This window comes from Silurus aristotelis (genome assembly GCF_946808225.1).
Source record: "Silurus aristotelis genome assembly, chromosome: 20".
In the NCBI taxonomy this organism is placed as follows: Eukaryota; Metazoa; Chordata; class Actinopteri; order Siluriformes; family Siluridae; genus Silurus; species Silurus aristotelis.
The window spans coordinates 2,058,057-2,080,530 of NC_139593.1; the positions used below are offsets into that span (position 1 = coordinate 2,058,057).

The 22,474-nt window shown below is 38.3% G+C and overlaps 1 protein-coding gene across 4 annotated transcripts; it reads left to right on the forward strand.

Annotated features, from left to right (window-relative positions):
- Positions 1–1,524: 1,524 nt before the first annotated feature.
- LOC310715895 (B-cell receptor CD22-like) lies at positions 1,525–17,074 on the forward strand. Of its 4 annotated transcripts, none has more exons than XM_083522603.1 (8): positions 1,525–1,703; positions 10,150–10,482; positions 10,790–11,041; positions 12,873–13,133; positions 13,222–13,570; positions 14,215–14,260; positions 14,702–14,889; positions 16,227–17,074. In XM_083522603.1, exons 1-8 carry the CDS (start codon positions 1,652–1,654, stop codon positions 16,288–16,290), a joined length of 1,545 nt encoding a protein of 514 aa, XP_083378729.1. In that variant the 5' UTR covers positions 1,525–1,651; the 3' UTR covers positions 16,291–17,074. The 4 variants fall into 4 exon arrangements, with proteins under 4 accessions (XP_083378729.1, XP_083378731.1, XP_083378730.1 ...); XM_083522604.1 differs by lacking the exon at positions 1,525–1,703 and adding an exon at positions 8,470–8,952; XM_083522605.1 differs by lacking the exon at positions 12,873–13,133.
- The last annotated feature ends 5,400 nt before the right edge of the window (positions 17,075–22,474 follow it).

The following is a 22,474-nucleotide window of genomic DNA, read 5'->3' on the forward strand; positions in this document are numbered from 1 at the left end:
ATACTTATTTGCAGCTGTATCATACAAATAAATAGTTAAAAAATCATACATTGTGATTTCTGGATTTTTTCCTCTCACAGTGGACATGCACCTACGATGACAATTTCAGACCCCTCCATGATTTCTAAGTGGGAGAACTTGCAAAATAGCAGGGTGTTCAAATACTGATTTTCCTCACTATAGATGCGGAACTCACAATCTTCCGGAACCATCTAGAGATGTACCAGTGCCAGCTGGATCCCACTACATGTGTGGAGTTTTGACACTGGACCTCCTGGAGTGTTTAAAAGGTCTGGCATGGAGAATATGGATAGTTTTATAACCATAATGACTGTATAAGACTGTAGAAAGAACATTACTTATAATCACACACGCCAGTGCTCATGTTAGTTCTCACTCTCCAGTGTTCTGTATTGTTGAAAGATTTATGATCACACTCTAGATGTCACCCAAATGAAGATGGGATTACCTTTTGAGTCTGGTTCCTCTCAAGGTTTTTTCCTCATAACATCTAAGGGAGTTTTTCCTTGCCACAGTCGCCATGGCTGCTCATCAGGGATAAACACACACCATTCACCTTCACTCTTAAATTCTGTAAAGCTAGTTTGAGACAATGTCTGCTGTGAAAAGCGCAATAGAAATAAACTTGACGACTAGTATCGGGCTGCAACAGAACAAAAAAAAAACAAAAACAAAAAAAACAAAAGGGGGGGGGGGGGTCTGAATGCACTGTATGCAGCCCAATCAGAGCTTTTGTGCTGACCAATAAATTATAGTTGACTAGAATATCTAAAAGTCCTACCAACACTCACATCATAGTTTAAATAGCCACATCATGGCTGCCTTTTCCAGGACCCTCCCAGCAGTTTATTACCTTTAGCTAGTCCTGGAATATTAAACCATGCACCTGTTCAGCGTTGACACACCACAACAAGCTTTTACATTAAAACTGCTCATAGACAAACTTCACAGGTCCAATCTTGTTCATCTGATTAGACCCCCTTGTTCTAAAAATCTCATGGCACACCCTGTGTTCTGCTTATACTATGCCCCCATCAAAAAGCTTGAAGGAAATGTATCCTAAAAAAACGGTTCTCCATTTGCATTCTTTCCTAAATTAGAACATCAGCTGAATCATTGGTCAGATGTGGAAATGCCTCGGTTTTGCAATTTTGCGAATCCTCTATAAAAACAGTGGACATTTGTGCAGAAGAGAAAGTTCGTTAACCAACAATTAACCGCTGTTTGTTTCCCAATGTGCGTGGGCTGTTTGATGTGTAAGAATAATTATACGCTGTACACATTTTGACTAGTTCTCTGAGAAATTACTACATTTATCAATACTTGCTTACTTTCCAGATCGTTGCTTAAACAAGTTGCGTAAAGCTTCAGTCGCTTGCAGCGAGAATACAAAAGAGGAAATTGTGTTTTACAAGCACTCAGTACCACTGTACCCTCACAGTACAAAACCAATGATCAGGACAGTGACGCAGGAACGCTAACGTGAACAGGAACAATCTCGAAATCCATTTCTGTCATTTCCATTTTCTTTAATCAGCTAAAAAGAGGAAGATTGTATGTGAAATGTTTATGTCGTGGTTCTTGACTTTTGAAGAAAGAACCGATGTGAGTTTGCCTGCTTTATTTGAGGATGATACTCAACACATTTCAACTGCTCATCTTCTCTCCACTGATGATTCTTGGTAAGTCAGTGCTGGTCATTTTTTTATTACATTATTTACTTATCATGAGCCAGAAGTGTATTTAAGGTTCTACCTAGGTATTTCCATCCCTTACATCTTGTAAATGTGATTGATCAGTGTGTGATGGAAGTGCAGGTTTATTTTAATGTCCTACTTCTTATGCATTATTGCATCTATAGTGGCAGCTTATAAACAGGGACTTGGTGGTGGAACATTGCTTTTTCAGATTTCTTTAGGACAGAGGAATTTATGCTTATAAGTCAGGGATTCTGTTTGCGGTAGGGCTTAGCGGGTGCTGCTACAAAGCGAAAATCCGCTCATATAACAAAGATTCACGTCTCACATGCCTTTTATTTTTATTAATGTAATATCTAAACCTCCTTGTCAATGGTTCCTGTCTTCATGTGTTGTTCCTTTTATTGCCATATATATATATTATTAGTGGTAAAGTGATTAACACTGATGATCTTCATCATGGTAACTGTTAGTGGGTGGATTTATTTATTAGGCAGCAGGTGAACATTTTCTTCTCAAAGTTGATGTTAGAAGCAGGAAAAATGGGCGAGCGTAAGGTTTTGGGTTAGGGTTAGAGACATTTTGAGACATTGTGACGTCTAGACGACTGTATCAGAACTTTACCAAGCTGTTCAAATTCAAGCTGTTCAAATTCTGTTTCATGGTGTCCCGGGTTTGTATCAGGTTTCTGATTCTCATGTTCATTGATTTGGATTGGATTGGTTTTTTCTGCCTGTTTACTTCATATTAAATACTCTTACCCAACACTTGCATCCTTTTCGGTTGTCTTGCTTTCAGCACACAACACGGCCGAATTAAGGAACCTGTTTTGTGTGTGATCCAGCATTAAATGTTACTGTACACTGAAAAAACGATATCATTCTTTAAGAAATAAAAAAGTTTCGTGGTGTGAAAGCAAAATAAAACACAGGTTTATATAATAGGTAAATAATAAAGATTGAGGCGGTAACAGTAACTCACACCACAGTTTTTCCTGAAATTCCAGAAGAGAGAAAGGAAGCTGTAAGTTTTTTATGGGGCTCAGGGTAATGATCTCTCGTCAAATTTTTTATGTGTCATCTTTCAGGAGCTCTTGGGAATCAATGGAGTGTGAAATACAGCAAAAATCTCTGTGCTGTAAAAGGATCTACAGTGGTTATGGAGGCCACTTACACACATCCAACAAATGTTACAGTGACAAACAGGTTTTGGGTAAAAGATCCAGTTAAGGATAAAAAGCCGACTGATCTGCGTAATGAATCAGGTTACTCAGGCAGAGTGGAGTATTTAGGAGATAAACGGAATCACTTCTCCCTCAGACTGAGTGATGTGAAGAAATCAGATGAACACGAGTACTGCATCAGAGTTAAAGGAAATGAAAATTACCTCTTTCATCCAGGAATAATACTCCGTGTCACAGGTAATGTTCAGCACAATGTTTTCTCTGATTATTACTATAAATCAATAACACCATGACTTCCTACTGCATATAATCAGTTATATTCACTGATCACTGCTGTTGGTTGTTATTAATTTGCTAATGAAATGTTTAAGGTACAAAAATACATTCATTCATTAATTTTCTCCCGGTTATCCGTAATTCGGGTCGCGGGGGCAGCAGTCTAAGCAGGCCACCGCCTTCGACTGCTGCCCAATCCTCACAGCACCGTGTTGGTTTTTGTCACTGGAATTATTATTCATTTTGAAATAAATGTCGGTGTTTTTTTAATGAATGCTTCCGAATCTCCCAGAGTTGCGAGTGGAGGCTCCTGAAACGGTGGTGGAGGGAAATGTCACGGTTTTAATGTGCGACAACACCTGCAGTCCCTCGGACACGCCGGCGTTCATCTGGTACAAAGACGACAACAAGATTATTGGGAAAAACATCAGCGGTAACACTCTGATTCTGAAGCCTACTAAAGCAGATGACGCAGGCGGTTATAGCTGTGCTGTGAGAGGTTATGAAGATCTCCGATCCCCTGCTCGAAACCTCAGTGTGAAATGTGAGTACATAGATTTCCAATTTCAGTTATTATACAGTGTGTGTGTGTGCGTGTGTGTGTGTGTGTGTGCATTACCACATGGGCACTTGAACATTAATGCCAAAGTAATATCAACATTATACTTGGTACAAATAAATTATTAATGCATTTAAAATACATACAAACAGATGGTCCCCTGGTGGTCTAGTGGTTAGGATGCGGCGCTCTCACCGCTGCGGCCCGGGTTCGATCCCCGGTCAGGGAACCAACCACAGCCACTCTTAGTGCCGTTCCCAAGGCCGTATAAATGGAGAGGGTTGCGTTAGGAAGGGCATCCAGCATAAAAACATGCGGATGATCCGCTATGGCGACCCCTGATGGGAGAAGCCGAAAGAAAGTTTATTTGCATACAAACAGCGGAATGACACTGATTGACATTCCTTTTTGAAGTCTATGGCAGGGGGGAGTAACAAATGGTGTTTTTGTTAAGATATTTGGGAGAAAAAGGACGTAAACAAAACTTCTAGTTTTTGTTTTAGTTTACTTTCCCGCATATAATAATCATAAAAAATCAACAAATAGAGAATTGAACAGCCAGGATCAATAAACTAGAAACAGTGGTGAATCTCAGAGGTGGATTCAGTGATGGTGCGGAAACAAAAAACAAAACAAAACAATTTCTCTACCAATGTACCTCCTATCCGGTCCAGCAGGTGACACTCGTCTCTAACTCTCATGTCCCTAAACAGAAAACCTCTATGGTGAGGTATGTGAACTACTTGTTCACATGGCGCATTTAGAGAAGGTAATAACAGCAGGTTAACAGGGTTGATGTACATTTAAATAAAAATATATAGAAATTAGAAGTGTGTGTGTGTGTGTGTGTGTGTGTGTGTGTGTGTGTGTGTGTGTGTGTGTGTGTGTGTGTGTGTGTATACACACCATCTGATGGTGTGTATACACACACCATCTGATGGTGTGTGTATACACACCATCAGATGGCTCTGTAATTGTGTTTGTGTCTGTTGGACTCGGACTTTTGGCACTTGCAGCTCTTCTCTCTGTTCCCTTCTGGCTGAGGTGAGAATCACTTTGCTGATAAATATTCTGCATTAATTCCTCTGAAGATGTTTACAATAGAGAATTATTTGATTTTGTGTAAGCAGATGGAGGAGACAGAAGAATAATCCAGATGAAGGTTACTATCAGGTGAGTTAATACAGACCTGTCCATCAGGTGGCTGCTTTGTTCATAATAAACTCTTACTGTAAAGATCTTCAGCAGAACCTGCTCATGTTCTCCACCCCTCCTCTCTACAGAACGTTGGGCTGAGTGCTAAAGACGACACGTATGCAGCTCTCGACCCTGCAGGTCGGAAACCTGATGATGTTTATCACACACTTGCAGTAGCCATTACTTAAAACACACAGTTACTTTTGGAATATATTAATTTCTGTACTGTAAAAGGAACCCCTTATAGAATATACAGTATGTTTATATATGAAAAAGGTGTATGATGATGATGATGATGGCTGACAAAATAATAAATAGTGAAACATTTATGACGTTTTTGTGAGTTTTTTGTCAGACTTTAAGCAAAATAACAGTCATTTAATGTAGCCGTGTTTTGATGTTGCTAACACATACAGTAAAATGTATCCAGCGCCAAACAATCCAGCACCAAAGGGGTTGGGGGGGGTTGGGGGATGTCAGGGTGACAGAGGTCAGGGTCAAGATCAGGATCAGGATCAGGATCAAGATCAGGACAGGCAGGGATAGCCATCTGTTCAATAGAACCTGTTTTAGCGCTGTCTCTTTTGCTGAATGTCCTCTCTCAGATGCCTTAAAACCTGGCAGCTACACTCACTATTGACAGTGTGGCCACTGGGGACTTGGTGCACTTGGTTGAGCTTGTGAAGCTACCTCGCCTTTTTTGGTCATGGAGATGATAGGCTCTTCCACTGTAGAAAAGAATGCTACATCTCAGGGTCAGTCTGGACTGTTCTGTATGACACACCGACAATGGCAGCATTGTTGTGAATTGTTCTCTGATGATCATCATGCACAAATAGCTGACCGGTTTCTACATTTTCAGGAGTTGACCTTGTGTTCATTGTCTTTTGTCATCTTCCAGTGATGGTTTTCCTCTATTGAAGTCCGCTTGCCACTTAAAACACCTGAAGCGACTCGTTGCAGCATCGCTGTAAGCTTGCAGAATCGTGGTCCAAACATCTCTGTGGCAAGCTAAATTTCATGTTTGCTCTTCGCTTGCTATTCAAAATAAAATCACAGACATGGTAAAGCATGTGGTCAGAACATCACCAGCTGCACTGCTCCGGATGTACACAGGGCGATGTCTTTTCGCACACTGACTTATGAAGGCCGTTGTGCCCTGTGATTGTGCATGTCAGTGTGCAAAAAGACATTGTCCTGTGATATTAAAAAAAAATACAAATAAAAAAAAACAAATGAAATATTACGTACATAAGATTCAGACCCTTCACTCAATACTTGGTTAAAGCCCCTTCGGCAGCAATCACAGCTTCGAGTCTTTTTGGACATGATGCAAGAAGCTTTGGATTGGGTGATTTTGTGCCATTCTTCATGGCAAATTCTTTGAAGGTAGTTTCCTCCAGACATAACTTGAAAGTGAAGTCGGACAGTTCAAACTTGGTTTCATTAGACCAGAGAATCTTGTTCCCCACAGTCTGAGTCCTTTAGCAGGCTTCAATGGGTTTTACACCAAGGAAAGGTTTCCATCTAGGCACTCTGCTATAAAGGCCAGATCAATGGACGGCTGTCAATTCATATCATGTCAATTTGGAACTTTGTCCCATCTCCATGCAGGATCTCCATAGCTCAGTCAGAGTGATCATCGGGTTCTTTGTTACCTCTTGTATTAAGGCCCTTTTCCACTAATTGCCCAGTTTGGCTGGGTGACCAGCTCTTGAAAAAGTCCTGGTTGTGTCACACTTCTTCCATTTGAATAATATGGAGTACACTGTGCTCTTGGAAATCTTCAGTGTTTCAATTTGAAAACCGCTTTCACTTTGTCATTATCGGGCACTGAATGTAGATTAAATATTAACACTTGCAAACAATGGGATATTGCAAGCGTTTGTAGTATCAGGCTGCAACATAACAAAATAAAAAAATAAATAAAAAATAAATCAATCAATAAATCAATCAATCAATCAATAAATAAATAAATAAATAAAAACACATGGGGGGGGGGGATTATAATAATAAATTAAGAAATTATAGTTGACTAGAATATCTAAAAGTCCTACCAATACTCACATCATGGTTTAAATAGCCACATCATGGCCCCCTTTTTTAGAACCCTCCCAGCAGTTTATTACCTTCAGCTAGTCCTGGAGGAATAATAAACCATACACCTGTTCAGCATTGACACACCACAACAAGCTTTTAAATTAAAACTGCTCATAGACAAACTTCTCCACAGGTCCAATCTTGGTCACCTGATTAGACCCCCTTGTTTTAAAAATCTCATCCCTGTGTTCTGCTTGTACTATGCCCCTATCAATGAGCAGAGAAATGTATCCTCCCCAAATCCTGTTTGTAGTTGCTTTAACTTGGGACCTTGACAAACAGCAGTCTGCAGTGGGGAGGAAATTTGTACCACAAGCAATTTATGTAAAGTAAATCACTTTCATGGGCTCCCACGTCTCCCACAACAGGACATTCCAACACTCGCAGAATGCAATCATTTACTTCAAGAGATGGCTGAACATGCTGCAAGACATCTACTTTGCTGATGGGTAAAGTCCTGCTACTACTAACACCTCAACCACCATGGTCTCATAAAGTATAGCAATCAGGACAACACCATTATCTTGGTTATCATTCAATCGATTCCAAGTCCCTCTGTTTAGAAAAATTTCCCTTGCCTTTAAACAGACCTCAACCATGATTTCAGCTACTTTGACATTCTAGAGAAAACTGCAAGTTCCAGAGGGCCAGGTTCACATCTACAGTATAGAAAGGCATCATCATTAATTTTAGGGATCTCTGTAATGACAAACTGGAGTATGATTACTTAGATAGTGGCCATTGAAGAAGGTCAGTCATGCTTCCTTGCATTTTCTGAGAAAATAATCAAGAATTGAGTAAATGCATAGCATTTAATAGGATACCATCCCCTTACAACCAACCATAGCCACCAAGCAGTACAGTCATCTGCATAGTGATTACACATACCTGTGCTTTATTACAAGTTCATTGGTTGTAATAATTAATGAAGAGATTTCAACTCAAACTCAGTTCATCAAGCCATAACATGTTGTTTGTTATACTGTTTTTTTTTTTTTTGTTTGTTTCTGGTTTTCTACTTGTTGATCGCCTGATCATATTTGTCTTGATTTCCACGAATATAAAAAAAAACAAAACAAAAAAAAAACTGTTATGCATTTGCATTCTTTCCTAAATTAGAACATCAGCTGAATCATTGGTCAGATGTGGAAATGCTTCGGTTTTGCAATTTTGCGAATCCTCTATAAAAACAGTGGACATTTGTGCAGAAGAGAAAGTTTGTTAACCAACAATCAACCGCTGTTTGTTTCCCAATGTGCGTGGGCTGTTTGATGTGTTTGAATAATTATACGCTGTACACATTTTGACTAGTTCTCTGAGAAATAACTACATTTATTTTTGCTTGCTCACTTTCCAGATCGTTCCTTAGACAAGTTGCGTAAAGCTTCATTCGCTTGCAGCGAGAATAAAAAAAAGAGGAAATTGTGTTCCCTGAGCACTCAGTACCACTGTACCCTCACAGTACAAAACCAATGATCAGAATTCATTAAGCTGATTATTAATTATTACTTTGTGTAAGAGTGAGCTGGATTTATTGTGACGCAGGAAAGCTAACGTGAACAGGCACGACCTCGAATTCCTCAAAAACTTCATTTCCATTTTCTTTGATCAGCTAAAAAGAGGAAGAGTGTATGTGAAATGTTTATGTCGTGGTTCTTGCTGTTCTTACAAATGAGACATCCTCCAACGTGTTTAGTTCTCAGAAATGATTCCGTTCTTCCGCAAATCTGTACATTTACATAATTTTGTGACGAGTGATCTAAAAAGTTCTTGCCTTCTAAAGGAAGAACCGACGTGAGTTGGCCCGCTTCATGAGAAATCCAGGACGTTTCAGTTTATTTGAACCTCATATTTATTTCTTTTTTTGAGGATGATACTCACATTTCAACTGCTCATCTTCTCTTCACTGATGACTCTTGGTAAGTCTTTTTTTTTTTTTTACTTATCAAGAGCCATAAATGTATACAAGGTTCTACCTTGTTATTTCCATGTGATTGATCAGAAGGTGTGATGGAAGTGCAGCTTTATTTTAATGTCCTACTTCTTACACATTATTGCATCTATAATGGCAGCTCATAAACATGGACTTGGTGGTAGAACGTTGCTTTTTCAGATTTCTTCAGGACAGAAAAGTTTACGCTTATAAGTCAGGGATTCTGTTTGCAGTAGGGCATAACGGGCGGTGAAGTGAAGAACACTGATCTCTTCATCATGCCACCTGTTAGTGGGTGGATTTATTTATTAGGCAGCAGGTGAACATTTTGTCTACAAAGTTGATGTTATTATCAGGAAAAATGGGCGTAACGTTTTGAGCAATTTCAAGAATTGGTGTGTCTAGACTACTGAATCAGAGCATCTCAAAAAATTCCGCTCTTGTAAGATGTTCCTGGTCTGCTGTGGTCAGAATCTATGAAAAGTGCTCCAAGGATGGAACAGTGGTGAACCGGCGACAGAGTTGTAGGCGGACGGGGCTCATTGATGCACATTGGTAGCGAAGGCTGGTCCGTGTGGTCCGTTCCAACAGACGAGCTCCTGTAGCTCAAACTGCTGAAGAAGTTCACGCTGAGTCTTTGTGAAGGAGCTCGCCATTTACCAAGCTCTTCAAATTCTGTTCAATTGTGTCCCTGTTTTGAATCACGTTCATGGCGTTGTATTGTTGTTGTGGTTTACACAAATAATCAATGTGGTGTGAGTTACTGTTACCACCCCGATCTTTATTATTTACCTATTATATAAACCTGTGTTTTATTTTGCATTCACACCACAGAAACTATTTTATTTCTTAAAGAAGGATATCGTTTTTTTTTAGTGTACAGTCACATTTAATGCTGGATCACACACAAAACAGGTTCCTAAATTCGGCCGTGTTGTGTGCTGAAAGCAAGACAACCGAAAAGGATGCAAGTGTTGGGTAAGAGTATTTAATATGAAGTAAACAGGCAGAAAAATCCAAAATTGCCAGCAAACCTGGAAGAGTAAAACAGGCTGTAGTCCGGCGATTAGCAACAACCTGCTGTTTATTCCTGAAATTCCAGAAGAGAGAAAGGAAGCTGTAAGAGTTTTATGGGGCTCATGATAATGATCTCTAATCAACTTTTTTATGTGTCATCTTTCAGGAGCTCTTTGGAATGAATGGCCTGTGGAATATAGCAAAAATCTCTGTGCTGTAAAAGGATCTACAGTGGTTATGAATGGCACGTACACACATCCAACATATGTTACAGTGAAAAACAGGTTTTGGGTAATAGATCCAGTTAAGGATAAAAAGCCGATTGATCTGAGTAATGCACCAGGTTACTCAGGCAGAGTGGAGTATTTAGGAGATAAACAGAATCACTTCTTCCTCAGACTGAGTGATGTGAAGAAATCAGATGAACACATGTACTGCATCAGAGTTAATGGGAATAAAAATTACCTCTTTCATCCAGGAATAATACTCCGTGTCACAGGTAATGTTCAGCACAATGTTTTCTCTGATTATTACTATAAATCAATAACACCATGACTTCCTCCTGCATATAATCAGTTATATTCACTGATCACTGCTGTAGGTTTGTAATCGATTTGCTAATGAAATGTTCAAGGTACAAAAATACATAAATGTGTCTAAATACAGTTTTTCCTGTACAAAAGTGTTGCTTTATTCTTTTTTTTTATTTAAATCTTTGTTAACTTTTGTTTTTTTGTCACTGGAATTATTATTCATTTTGAAATAAATGTCGGTGTTTTTTTAATGAATGCTTCCGAATCTCCCAGAGTTGCGAGTGGAGGCTCCTGAAACGGTGGTGGAGGGAAATGTCACGGTTTTAATGTGCGACACCACCTGCAGTCCCTCGGACACGCCAGTGTTCATCTGGTACAAAGACGACAACAAGATTATTGGGAAAAACATCAGCGGTAACACTCTGATTCTGAAGCCTACTAAAGCAGATGACGCAGGCGGTTATAGCTGTGCTGTGAGAGGTTATGAAGATCTCCGATCCCCTGCTCGAAACCTCAGTGTGAAATGTGAGTACATGGCTACAGTATGGGGAGATCGAAGATGTTTGATGTACTAAGCACATAGTAAATGAAGATAAGGTTAATCTTGGGCTTTTAGGTAACTTCATGGTTAGTTAAGTGTTTCTCTGACATGAAGGTTTTAAATGTCCTACCAAATCTCAGGGCTTGAACAAAACCAATACCCTTCTTATTCTACAGCTAGTATAGCGCAGGTGTATAACTGCATGCTTGGTTAGCGGTGTAGCAATTAGCATCATATCAGACTGGAACATATCCTAGACATTTAAGTACAGCGGATATTACTGAATAAACATCTGAAGGAATATTTGAACATATTATTGTTGCTTACCGTGTATAGTTCTCGTCTCATCCACCTCGCTATACCCAGCTTTCATTCCGGAGCTCACGTGGTTTCGAGTCTGCTTTAACCTCGTCTTGTTTTAAAATAACCAAGAGCGATGTGCATATCTGAGAAATCAGGATTTTTGATTGTTTGTCACTAATGCACTATATAGTGTCATAATCCATTTAGAAAAATATATATAAAATAGTTCTAAATATCGTCTGATATATCGGCCACGGTGATATATCGGTCAACCACTAATGAGATCCTAGTGTTGAAAGTCCAGTTTCACACCGTTAATGGGTATTTAAATCCTAACAAGACAGAAGTGAATGATTTGTGTGTGTTTTTATATTTGTAAATCCAGAAGAAATCAATCCCCTGACTGTTTTTGTTTTCAGCAAGTTTTTTATTTTCTGTGAATGACTTCAACACCTTTCTCAGAAAAGCTACGAGGAAAAGTGGTGCTATGGTTCTGGTCAGATGATGATGACGATCTTGATGATGATGAAGATGATGCATTTGATTGCTGTTATGGAAGCATTTAGGAAAATTGCTTGTGGCGACAGAGGCAGCAGCATGGAACGGAACTGGAGATGCGGTTGTGTGATTTAGAGTTAGTTCAAGAGCTTTGTGGCAAAGGTTTGGGGGAGGTGTTGAGAAGCACAGGAAGGATAAAGAAAATAACTGAAATGAGGAACTGAAACTGGCAGAAGGATTGCCTTAAAAAAGAAAAAAATTGACTGCCTTCAAAAAGAAAAGTGGTCTGGTAATGTTTATTTTGAAGCTTCGACATTCTGATATTATACAAGGAAGTTTGCTTAATGACTACAGGTTGGTTAACTGCTATAATAAATACAATATACTGTATGAAGAGACGCTTATAGGCTCGGGGACTTCATGCAGGTCAGGTGATCATTAGTGATGTTTTAGTTGCAAGGACAACTGCAGGAAGGCAAAGCGAGGTCCTCGGCTTTGTAGGGAGGCAGAGCGATATCGTAGGTCCTGTAAAGAGGAGGAACGGAATGCAGGAAGGAATCAGTGGGGAGAAAAGATGGGAAATGGCAATCTGTGTGTCAGCTGAACACTACGTAAAAATCTTTATGAATGGCCAGGAACTGGCTCTAAACGTACATGCCCTCCTAGAGAAGAAAGACATGTATGTCATGTTCTGTCATGTAATACAAAGAAAAGCAGATTTGCAAGAGCAGCTAATATTTTATTACATGCTAAATAAACTTGAAAACCAAACACAACATTTTGACAATATCCTGAACTATAACCTGAACTATGGAACAATATTCACAAAAAAATGGGGCAAAAAAATGTGTCCACACCAATATGTTTTCTCAGATTTCTCAGATTTTTCTCTCCGTTTTGGCCTTCCGTCCACAATGAGACGCCGATTGCAGTCAACGAAAATGTGTTTTTTTGTTTTTAAACGATCTCCAAAGTAGATACATTTGACCTCTAAATACATTGTGTGCCCCTTAGATCGGCCAAGGAACATCTCAGTGTCTATCAGTCCCTCTGGTGAGATTGTGGAGGGCAGTTTAGTGACTCTGACCTGCAGCGCTGATGCTAACCCACCTGTGAAGACCTGTGAATGGTTTAAGTGGAAGACAACAATAAAAAAAAAAGAAATGACCCACACCATCTCTGAGATCAGCTCTGAGGACAGTGGAGAATACAAATGCAAGTGTAGTAATGAAGTTGGATCTCAGTACTCTGGTGGTGTATCTCTAAATGTTTTGTGTAAGTTAAAGCTGAAGATCTCGTCACAACCAATTACAAATGAAACGATCGTGGGTTTAATACGTTAATTATTTTCTGTCCATTTTAGATCCTCCAAAAAATGTCTCAGTGTCTATCAGTCTCTCTGGTGAAATTGTGGAGGGAAGTTCAGTGACTCTGACCTGCAGCGCTGATGCAAACCCACCTGTGGAGACCTACACCTGGTTTAAAGGGACGAAATATGTGGGAAACAAAAAGACCTACAACATCTCTAAGATCAGCCTTGAGGACCGTGGCGACTACAAGTGCAAGTGTATAAATAAAGTTGGACATCAGTATTCAATAAATGTAACTCTACCTGTTACTAAGAGGCAAAGCACATCACATACTGCAGTGATTGCAGTCATCAACCTGTGTCTAGCAGGATTAGTGCTTTTTATCATCATTGTGCTTCTGAGGTAAGTTACAGAAATTAGTTTTTAAAAACTATAATCCATGTTTAGGTGAGGTGTCACAAGAGTGCATGGTGTGGAGATGAATAACGGTCTGAGGTGCTGTGGATTAAACACCACACTGGATTATTACCTTAGACCATTAACAAAATGTCGAGCAGAGCAAAACTGCCTGAGTGGATCATTTTCTTTATTTTTATAGACAGTTTATTAGATCTTGGATTCTACTGCTACACATAGAGATTCTTTTTTCCTTAATTCATCAAATTATATTTGTGCCTTGAACCATATATTAAGGGTCTTTCTCAGGGGCCCATAAGTGAGCTTGGTGGTGCTAGGATTAAAACTCAGGACCTGCTCATCAGTATCAGTAACATCTTAACCCCTGTGTATCCACTCTCTGGTTAGTGTATCTATTTAGATCACTGATTATACTGACCACAAACTTCCTGTGTGAACTCCCACTTGAAGCTCCAGAGAATATACACATAGTTAAGTCGGTAAAACATGGCCTTCAAATGCATGCCTTCAAGCCATTCTTTTTTTTATTTTCAAATGTCCTCCACCTCAGCTCATATGCAGGTGACTGATTAGTAGCATAAAGCAATACACATCTGTTTTCACAAGTAATTCATGTCTGTTCCATTTAGGAAAAAGAAGATGTTCTGCTGGTCAGAAGAGCGCCCCGTTTCAGCCGTGAGTCCATCCTCAGTGCTCTTTACTGCCGTGTCTCAGCATGATATCAATGCAATGATGTGCAAAAGCAAAAATGTGGACTGTTGGAATGTAGATTTTTAGATATTCTATATTTAACACTGTAATTGCGCCTTTAAATATCAACTTTATAACAATGAAAATGGTGTGTTTTATTCTCTAAAATTCAGCTGTGCATGTATCTGGTTTAATCGCTCATTAATATACAAGATTTAGTTCAAGTGAAAGAGCAAATTATTATTATAGTTGGATTTTTTGATGAATTGATGAAGCTAGGAAGAGATGGAGAGGAAGAAAAAGAAAAACAAAATAATCAGAGGATCAATTATTAAAACATTAAATTAATACAATCATTTTTTATTCATATTTTATTAGCTGATATGAGAAAGTTGAATGTGTTTATTTACTGTTTTCACTCGTCAGGAAAACAATGCTGGTCAATCTGCAGCCAGTGATGACGTTCAGTATGCGAGTATTCCACACCCGAGGAGAGCTGAGGGGTCTGCACAGAGCGCTACTGATCAGGGTCTTTATGCTAATGTCCAGCGCAAGCGTGGTCATCAGGAGGAGGAGTTGCAATATGCTACAGTCAACTTCTCCTCTTCAAACAGGTGAGACCCTAACCCTACTTTTCATCTGATCACCTGTAGAACCTTGAACACGTCTCTTCATTCAACATTTTCAATTTTATTTAGTTGCTTATTTTTTCTACTTATATTACTGATTCATGAGTTTTATACAGAAATCAAAGGTACATGTGTTTTTATCCTGTTGCTCCGTCCCATTTTATTTTTGTGTTAGATGATATGCCAAATATACTTTTGGAATGTGTCCGTTTTTTAGGCAAATCTTTTTGATAGAATTTGAATTGTAGAAGAAATAAATTATTTATTTGTGATGATAGCAAAAACAGAACGTCTCATTTAAACAGGCAAACAAATCCAAACGATCAGGCAACAATACGAAATATAAAACAGGCAACAGTCAGAAACATTAAACAGACAACAATTAGAAACATGAAAAAGGCAACAATCAGAAACATAAAACAGACAACAATCAGAAACATGAAACGGAAAACAATCAGAAACATGAAAAAGGCAACAATCAGAAACATGAAACAGGCAACAATCAGAAACATTAAACAGACAACAATTAGAAACATGAAAAAGGCAACAATCAGAAACATAAAACAGACAACAATCAGAAACATGAAACGGAAAACAATCAGAAACATGAAAAGGCAACAATCAGAAACATGAAACAGACAACAACCAGAAACATGAAACAGGCAACAATCAGAAACATGAAACAGACAACAATCAGAAACATGAAACAGACAACAATCAGAAACATGAAACAGGCAACAATCAGAAACATGAAACAGACAACAATCAGAAACATAAAACAGGCAACAATCAGAAACATGAAACAGACAACAATCAGAAACATGAAACAGACAATAATCAGAAACATAAAAAGGGCAACAATCAGAAACATGAAACAGGTAATGGTCAGGCGATTGGCAACAACGATGAAGAGGTTGAGAAATGAAAAAAAGATCAAACGTGGGAAAACTATAAAACAATGAACATAAATTGCTAAATAAAATAAATCTAGAGACTCTATTGAAGGAGTTACATTTTTAACACAAGGGAAAAATTGGGGTATAAATACACAACTCATGAAGACGTATAATGAGACAGCGGGGAGACGTCAATGAAATAATACAAACACAGGACACAAAACTAACGATGAGACAGCGGGAGACAAACATTAAAGAAAACTAAAGCACATGGAAGTCCACATGGATTGAAAATTTTAAACAAAATCTGTCCATGACATTTGTATTTTTATGAAGAATATAATATTTTATGATGTTGATGATCATTTATTATCTTCATCATCATCATCTTCTTCATCTTCTAATCCTCTCCCTTCCCCTCCACAGGTCTGAACCTGCAACAGCAGCGGATAATTCAGTGATCTACAGCAGCGTTACAGCAGGGACATAAAATCCTTCCACCTTCTGAGTTTTGTGACATTTTTATAAGCCCATAAATACAGGATGAAGTTTTCACACACTTGAATCCAGTCGATTGGCATTTAAAACACGGAACATCTGGACTTCTGGACTCTCCAACTTCTTATTCACTTTTGTACGTCGCTCTGGACGAGGGCTTCTGCTAAATGCTGCGAATGTAAATGTAAATTTATTCACCTTCTTTACAGATTCCATAAAAAACCTGGCTGTAGTTTTTTCACTATTAAATGATTATCAAATCATTTTTCACTGCATCACTGATCCAGTTAAAACTGCTGTTTGCTCATTTACTGGTATTGTGTGTGTTTCCTGTATTACAGCATCACTTACAGAACAAAAGGCTAAAAGTTCTCTGATTATAATGACTGTAATAAAGTTCAAACTTTAAGTGATTACATTTCTACCATATTAATTTATTACCTACCGCTAAATTATATACAACTTCTACTAAATACTCAATTTATTCAAATATTTAAATGAATGCTTTTATCATTTCCCCCAAAGTGCAGTTTTTCTTGTAACTTAACTGAAGGTGAAGCAGAATTTGTTGTTTTATTAATATCATTTTTCCATCATGTGCAACAATAAAATGTTCCAAATTAATTATTAAATAATTATTCATGCTTTATAATCGGATCAATTGTTAATCCTTGGTTATGACTTTTTTTTATTGCAATTCTTTATTTTTTTTTACTGTACCAACTGCATAAACTTGAACGTTACAGTTTTAATAAATTTATACAAAACATTCTAAAGACGAATGGGTTTTCATAGAAGTAGGAAAAAGGTGTAACATGGTCTCCAGGAGAATGTGGAAGATTTTCCAAGATTATTATTAACTTCCGAGCTAATTTTCTCTCTTTGCTGTGTATATACAGAAACTCCAGTCATAACAACCAGCGACTACGACACTGATAATAACAATCGCTAACATATTAATAACCACCATGGTTTTATTAACGCGTGATTAATGCAGCACGCATTTCTGTTTGACCATTTTTGCACACTCATTATAACAACAAAACACAACAAAACAGACAGGGGGCGCTCTCTGCCATCTCTCCTCTCTTCACAGACACATAAATATAACACCCTGAATCTGAATATTTGCCTCACAGACATAAAAAATATATCAATAACAAACTCAAAGTTGCTGCTTTTAAATAAACCAAATCACATCGAAGTATCGCTAACATATGAATAACCACCATGTCCTTGTTTATTGCACGCAATATGTGTGACGTGCGGTCAGGATTAAAGAACGCATTATAACAGTAAATATTATTGTAGTTGGTTGTTGTAATACACATCATTAGAAACCCAATTTGATCAGAAACATTACACTGTATTTCTTGTGTCTGGTTTGTATTTGTGTGTGTTTATGTGTGTGTTTGCGCTAAGCTCAGTGCTTAAATTGAGGAGGGGGGTGGGGGGATCCGGGACCCCCTATGAGGCATCAGGGACCCCCATGACAAGTAAAAAATAGATTTAGGGGAAAACCTAAGAATATTTTGGTAAAACATATATGAATTGCACAACGACTGGGGAACCTATAAATCTCAATTCGAGCACTGGCTAAGCTCATGTACTTCCAGGGTTCTGGATGTTAACAGTGTGCAGGTATCAGGAAGACCACCTTTTGTTCCTTTGGACTGAGTGCTGCAGGACTTCCTCATCATCTCCAGCCTTCCGAGGTCGAGTGCGTTTGTCTGACAGGCAGGTCCTGGTCCAAATATTTTTCAGATTAAACCTAAAGCTGGGAAATGCCTTTATTAATACGCAGACAATCTTCTCTACATTGGCGTTGGGTTCAAATGGTGAAATAAAATTCATCCTATTACTGGGCTCACAGTCATATGGTTCTGTTTTTTTGTTCAAAATAATTTTGGCTCCGAAACTAAACATGAAAAACACGTGTCAATGAAAATACAACATAAAAATGAGGAAGTGCTGAAGGCTTATAGGGAAGGGAATATTTCGTTCATAAAAAAGTGAAAGCTGTAATATTCGACCAGTGCAGTAAAGAAGCAATGCATATATTATTTATATAATATTTTATTTAATTTTTATTCATATTTATTTTTCTTGTAATATGAAGCAGCCTCCGGCAAAATTATTTCCTTAAGGATTAATAGTTTTTATTCTTATTTTAGTTTAGTTTATTAATTGCTTTCACACATTGAATTTGGATCTTGTAAATCCAGAGCACTGGGTAATCTGCATAAAATATGATTCATATTTAATTTAATTCATACTTGAAACTCTCATGTAATATCAAAATCTTGAGATCCTCTAAACAACATCTCAGTACCCATCAGTGATTCTGGTGAAATAATGAAGCACAGTTCAGTGACTCTGACCTGCAGCAGTGACAGTAACCCACCTGTGGAGACCTACACCTGGTTTAAGCAGAATGAAACATCACCTGTAGGATCAGGACAGAGTTACAGAGCTCTACAGAGTGGACTGTACTACTGTGAGGTTCAGAATAAACTCGGCTCTGAGAGATCAGCTGCAGTGTCCATCACTATAACTGGTGAGGCGTTGCATTATTTATATTTACTGAAATGTTTCTGATCATATATATCTGTAAGGTGTGTGTGTGTGTGTGTGTGTGTGTGTGTGTGTGTGTGTGTGTGTGTGTGTGTGTGTGTGTGTTTGTGTGTGTGTGTGTGTGTGTGTGTATTCATTGAATCAGGTGGCTCTGTAATTGTGTATGTGGCTGTTGGTCTCGGACTGTTTGGGCTCACAGCTCTTCTTGCTGCCCTCTACTGGCTGAGGTGAGAATAATTGTCCTGAACATGTGACATTCACATTGAAATGTATATATGAAGGACAGAGGAGGGAAGTCATTCATTACTGTTCTTAAGAAGATTTTTCTGGTATCTATTTTACTTCACTGTTTTATTTTCCGGACAACTTTCTACTTTCACTCAATACATTTTTACACAAATATTAGTACTTTCTACTTCTTACATTTTTAAAACAGACTCATTAATTTATTTTAATCTATATGGTGAAATGTCAAAAATGTTTCTTCTCACCATTTTCAGCCAATCAACCTGTTTTCTATCATTGTGCTGCTTTTTCAATCCACTGGTGTATCATTTCCTGTCTCTCTCACACCACAAATGTAGACTAGTTTATGAAGGTCACAATGAGCAGGCAGAAGTCAGTAAGAAGTCTGGGGTTAACGTGGATGAGACAGAGGGAGTCAGTGATGAGAACATGACTGAGAACAGAGACATTCCTGATCACCTGATCATCATCATCATCTTTTCTCTGCTTGTGTTCTATATGGTGGATCTTCAGTCTGGATACATTTGTCAGGTAACCAAATGTTGAGTTTGTTTTGTATTAATATATGAATTAAGGCTGTCAAAATGCAAATTAATTTTAACGGCACTGGTTTCATTAACGCGTGATTAATGCAGCACTATTTTTACACACTCATTATAACAACAAAACCCAACAAAACAGACAGAGGGCGCTCTTTGCCATCTCTCCTCTCTTCACAGACAAATATATATAAATATAACACAGATAAATATAACACCCTGAATCTGAATATTTGCCTCACAGACATAATAAATATATCAATAAAAAACTTTTAAATAAACCAAATCACATCGAAAACAAACATTATCTGATTCTGTAATCCGTATGAAAGCTATTAGAGGTACAGTTCCTCCAGTATCACCTTATAAACCGTCCGTGTGGAAACATAGGAAAGGTTCTGTTTGTTGTCGTGATGATTTACGTGATTTAAAACGCCATCATTACTTTAAAACTTTTACAAGGATATTCTGTCTTCATGCTCTATGTTGAGTTCGGTTTCACGAATAATAAACATACATTTGCATAAAGCATTCATATTTGTCCATGTTGATTAGAGTATTAAACATTTGGAAAGTATTCATTAAAGGTTTATTTGAAACAGATGAAAATGTGCGATTAAGTTGAGATTAATCTCGAGTGAACTCATGACAATCGAGAGATTAATTGCGATTAAATATGTTTAATTGATTGACAGCCCTGATATTAATATGATGTGAGATTATGTTACAGCGTGACACTAAAACAGTAAGTAATAATGACAACTTTTTTTATAAGAACATGTCCGAGCCCAAATCTCTTTACTTTAACTTGAGTAAAAAAGTGCAGTCAGAACTTCATCTTTTACCAGAATCTTTTAAAACACGAGTATCTGCACTTCTACTGAGGGAAGGATGTGTGGACGTTTGCCCCCCTGATGAATGATGTCTCAATGCTTAAAGTGGCAAAACATTTGGTGATGTATGAATAGACGTAAGAGAAATAAGAAACAGAAAGAGGAACACGACTGCCAGGTGAGTATGTCAGGTTTAGAATCTGAGAGCTCTTCAAGGTCTCAAGAGGGTTCTTGAAGGTCATGCTGGTGATCCCGTGGATCCTCGACCGCCAGCCTTCCCCCGTTGGTTCTGGCTTCTGACTCCGTTTCCATTGGATATTACTTTCCTTTGTGGATTACTCGTCCCGAGCGGATATACTTCAGGTTTGTGGCTCTTCATGACTCGTGTATGTGTTTTGGGTAAATAAAGAACGATTGAGTTACTTCCGCTTCATGATCGTCACCCTGACAGCTTTATACGTATCAACCTTCCTTGTGTATGTATAAAACCCATATGCTGAGAGTCAGCTGTATTGACCCATATGGCCTTCCACAATACAACACCACAGTCTTTGCATCTGCCTTCCTCTGCTCTGCTGCTGAAATACTCCTGCAATACTAACACAGTCTTTTCCCGTTTCCCCCCTCACACCTGATCCACCTTGTTAGATGAATAAAAACACAAAGATGAGTTGGATAAAATAATAATATTAATACTATTGTAATATTAATAATATAATATATACACTACAAAAATATTGTATATTTCTCCTGAATCATAATATTAAAGATAAACTTCAAGACTAAAATATCATTCCCTCTTCATATTGTGCTTGAAAAGACTCGCAGGGTGCACGTTACATATCGCTGACCGTTATTGGGTTTTGACGTTACTATGGCAACATTTAACCTCCTGTTTTTCTATTTCAGTGGACAGAGAAACTGTAGCCACAGCACTGGACCGCATTGAATCTGACTTAAAACTGTTTCATTCAACTGTGACCTAAATACATCAAACACATGAGCGTTCTTAATGTGGCTTCGTCTTTCAGCCGCCAAACTACGGCTAAAAAAAGTGTGATTGGCTGCTCTGACAAAAAGGAAGTGAAACAACACCCCAACCTCCAATCGCGTACAGTATACAGAGATAAAATGAGTCATTAATAAGCACTAAGGATGTTTATCAAATATTGATATACACAAGTATTTTATCATGTATATCTAAATGATCATGTAATCAGCAAGAAGAAATCGTCGTCTATAAACTGATCTGATACTCAGGTTAATCTACACTAATACTATTTTTTACTAAAGACACCCCCAGTTAAAATCTACTCGAGGGGCTGTTGTACACTCTGAGGGAAGATCTTTGTGTACATTGGACAAGAATGGCGGAATGAATGCAGCTTCAACAGGAAGGGCGGTGTTGAACTGTAGCTGCAGTACCACTGCTTAGCCACACGGGGCAAAGTCAAGCTCACATTTCAGTTCTGCTCAGCGATGTGGATTTTCCATGTTAATTAAAATGTTTTTTATGCATTTAACGTACCCCTGCACTGCACCCCCACCCTGCCCTGCCCCTCCCCTGCCACACCCATGCACCTCCTGACACCTTTACACATCTTAGCACTGCAACCAGCTGTAATGACAAGTCAGACACAGACCTTCAAAGCTTTCTGAAGGGACAATTTTTGATTTGAAACCCATTTCAATGGAGCCACAAGGTTGCATGTGTAATAAGGAATTTTACCACCTGAACTCAAAGCAGCTGCTGCACTCAACATGGTCCACCAAACCACACGGACTGAGATGAGGAACCACAATTTCTATACAATGTAGGGTACTTTTAAGAATGTTTTTGGCTTTGTAGATAAGTATCAGGGAAGTGGAAGCTCAGTGATTAAGGCATTGGACTTTGGATCAGAAGGTCATAAGTTCCAAACATAAATCCTGGCACCATGAAGCTGCCACTACTGGGCCCTTAAACAAGGCCCTTACTTATATA

Coding starts and splice junctions, on each gene's coding strand:
- LOC310715895 (XM_083522603.1), top strand. CDS start 1,652: ATGATACTCAACACATTTCAACTGCTCATCTTCTCTCCACTGATGATT. Junction 11,042..12,872: donor TCGAAACCTCAGTGTGAAAT/GTGAGTACATGG, acceptor TGTGCCCCTTAG/ATCGGCCAAGGAACATCTCA. Junction 13,134..13,221: donor TGTATCTCTAAATGTTTTGT/GTAAGTTAAAGC, acceptor TGTCCATTTTAG/ATCCTCCAAAAAATGTCTCA.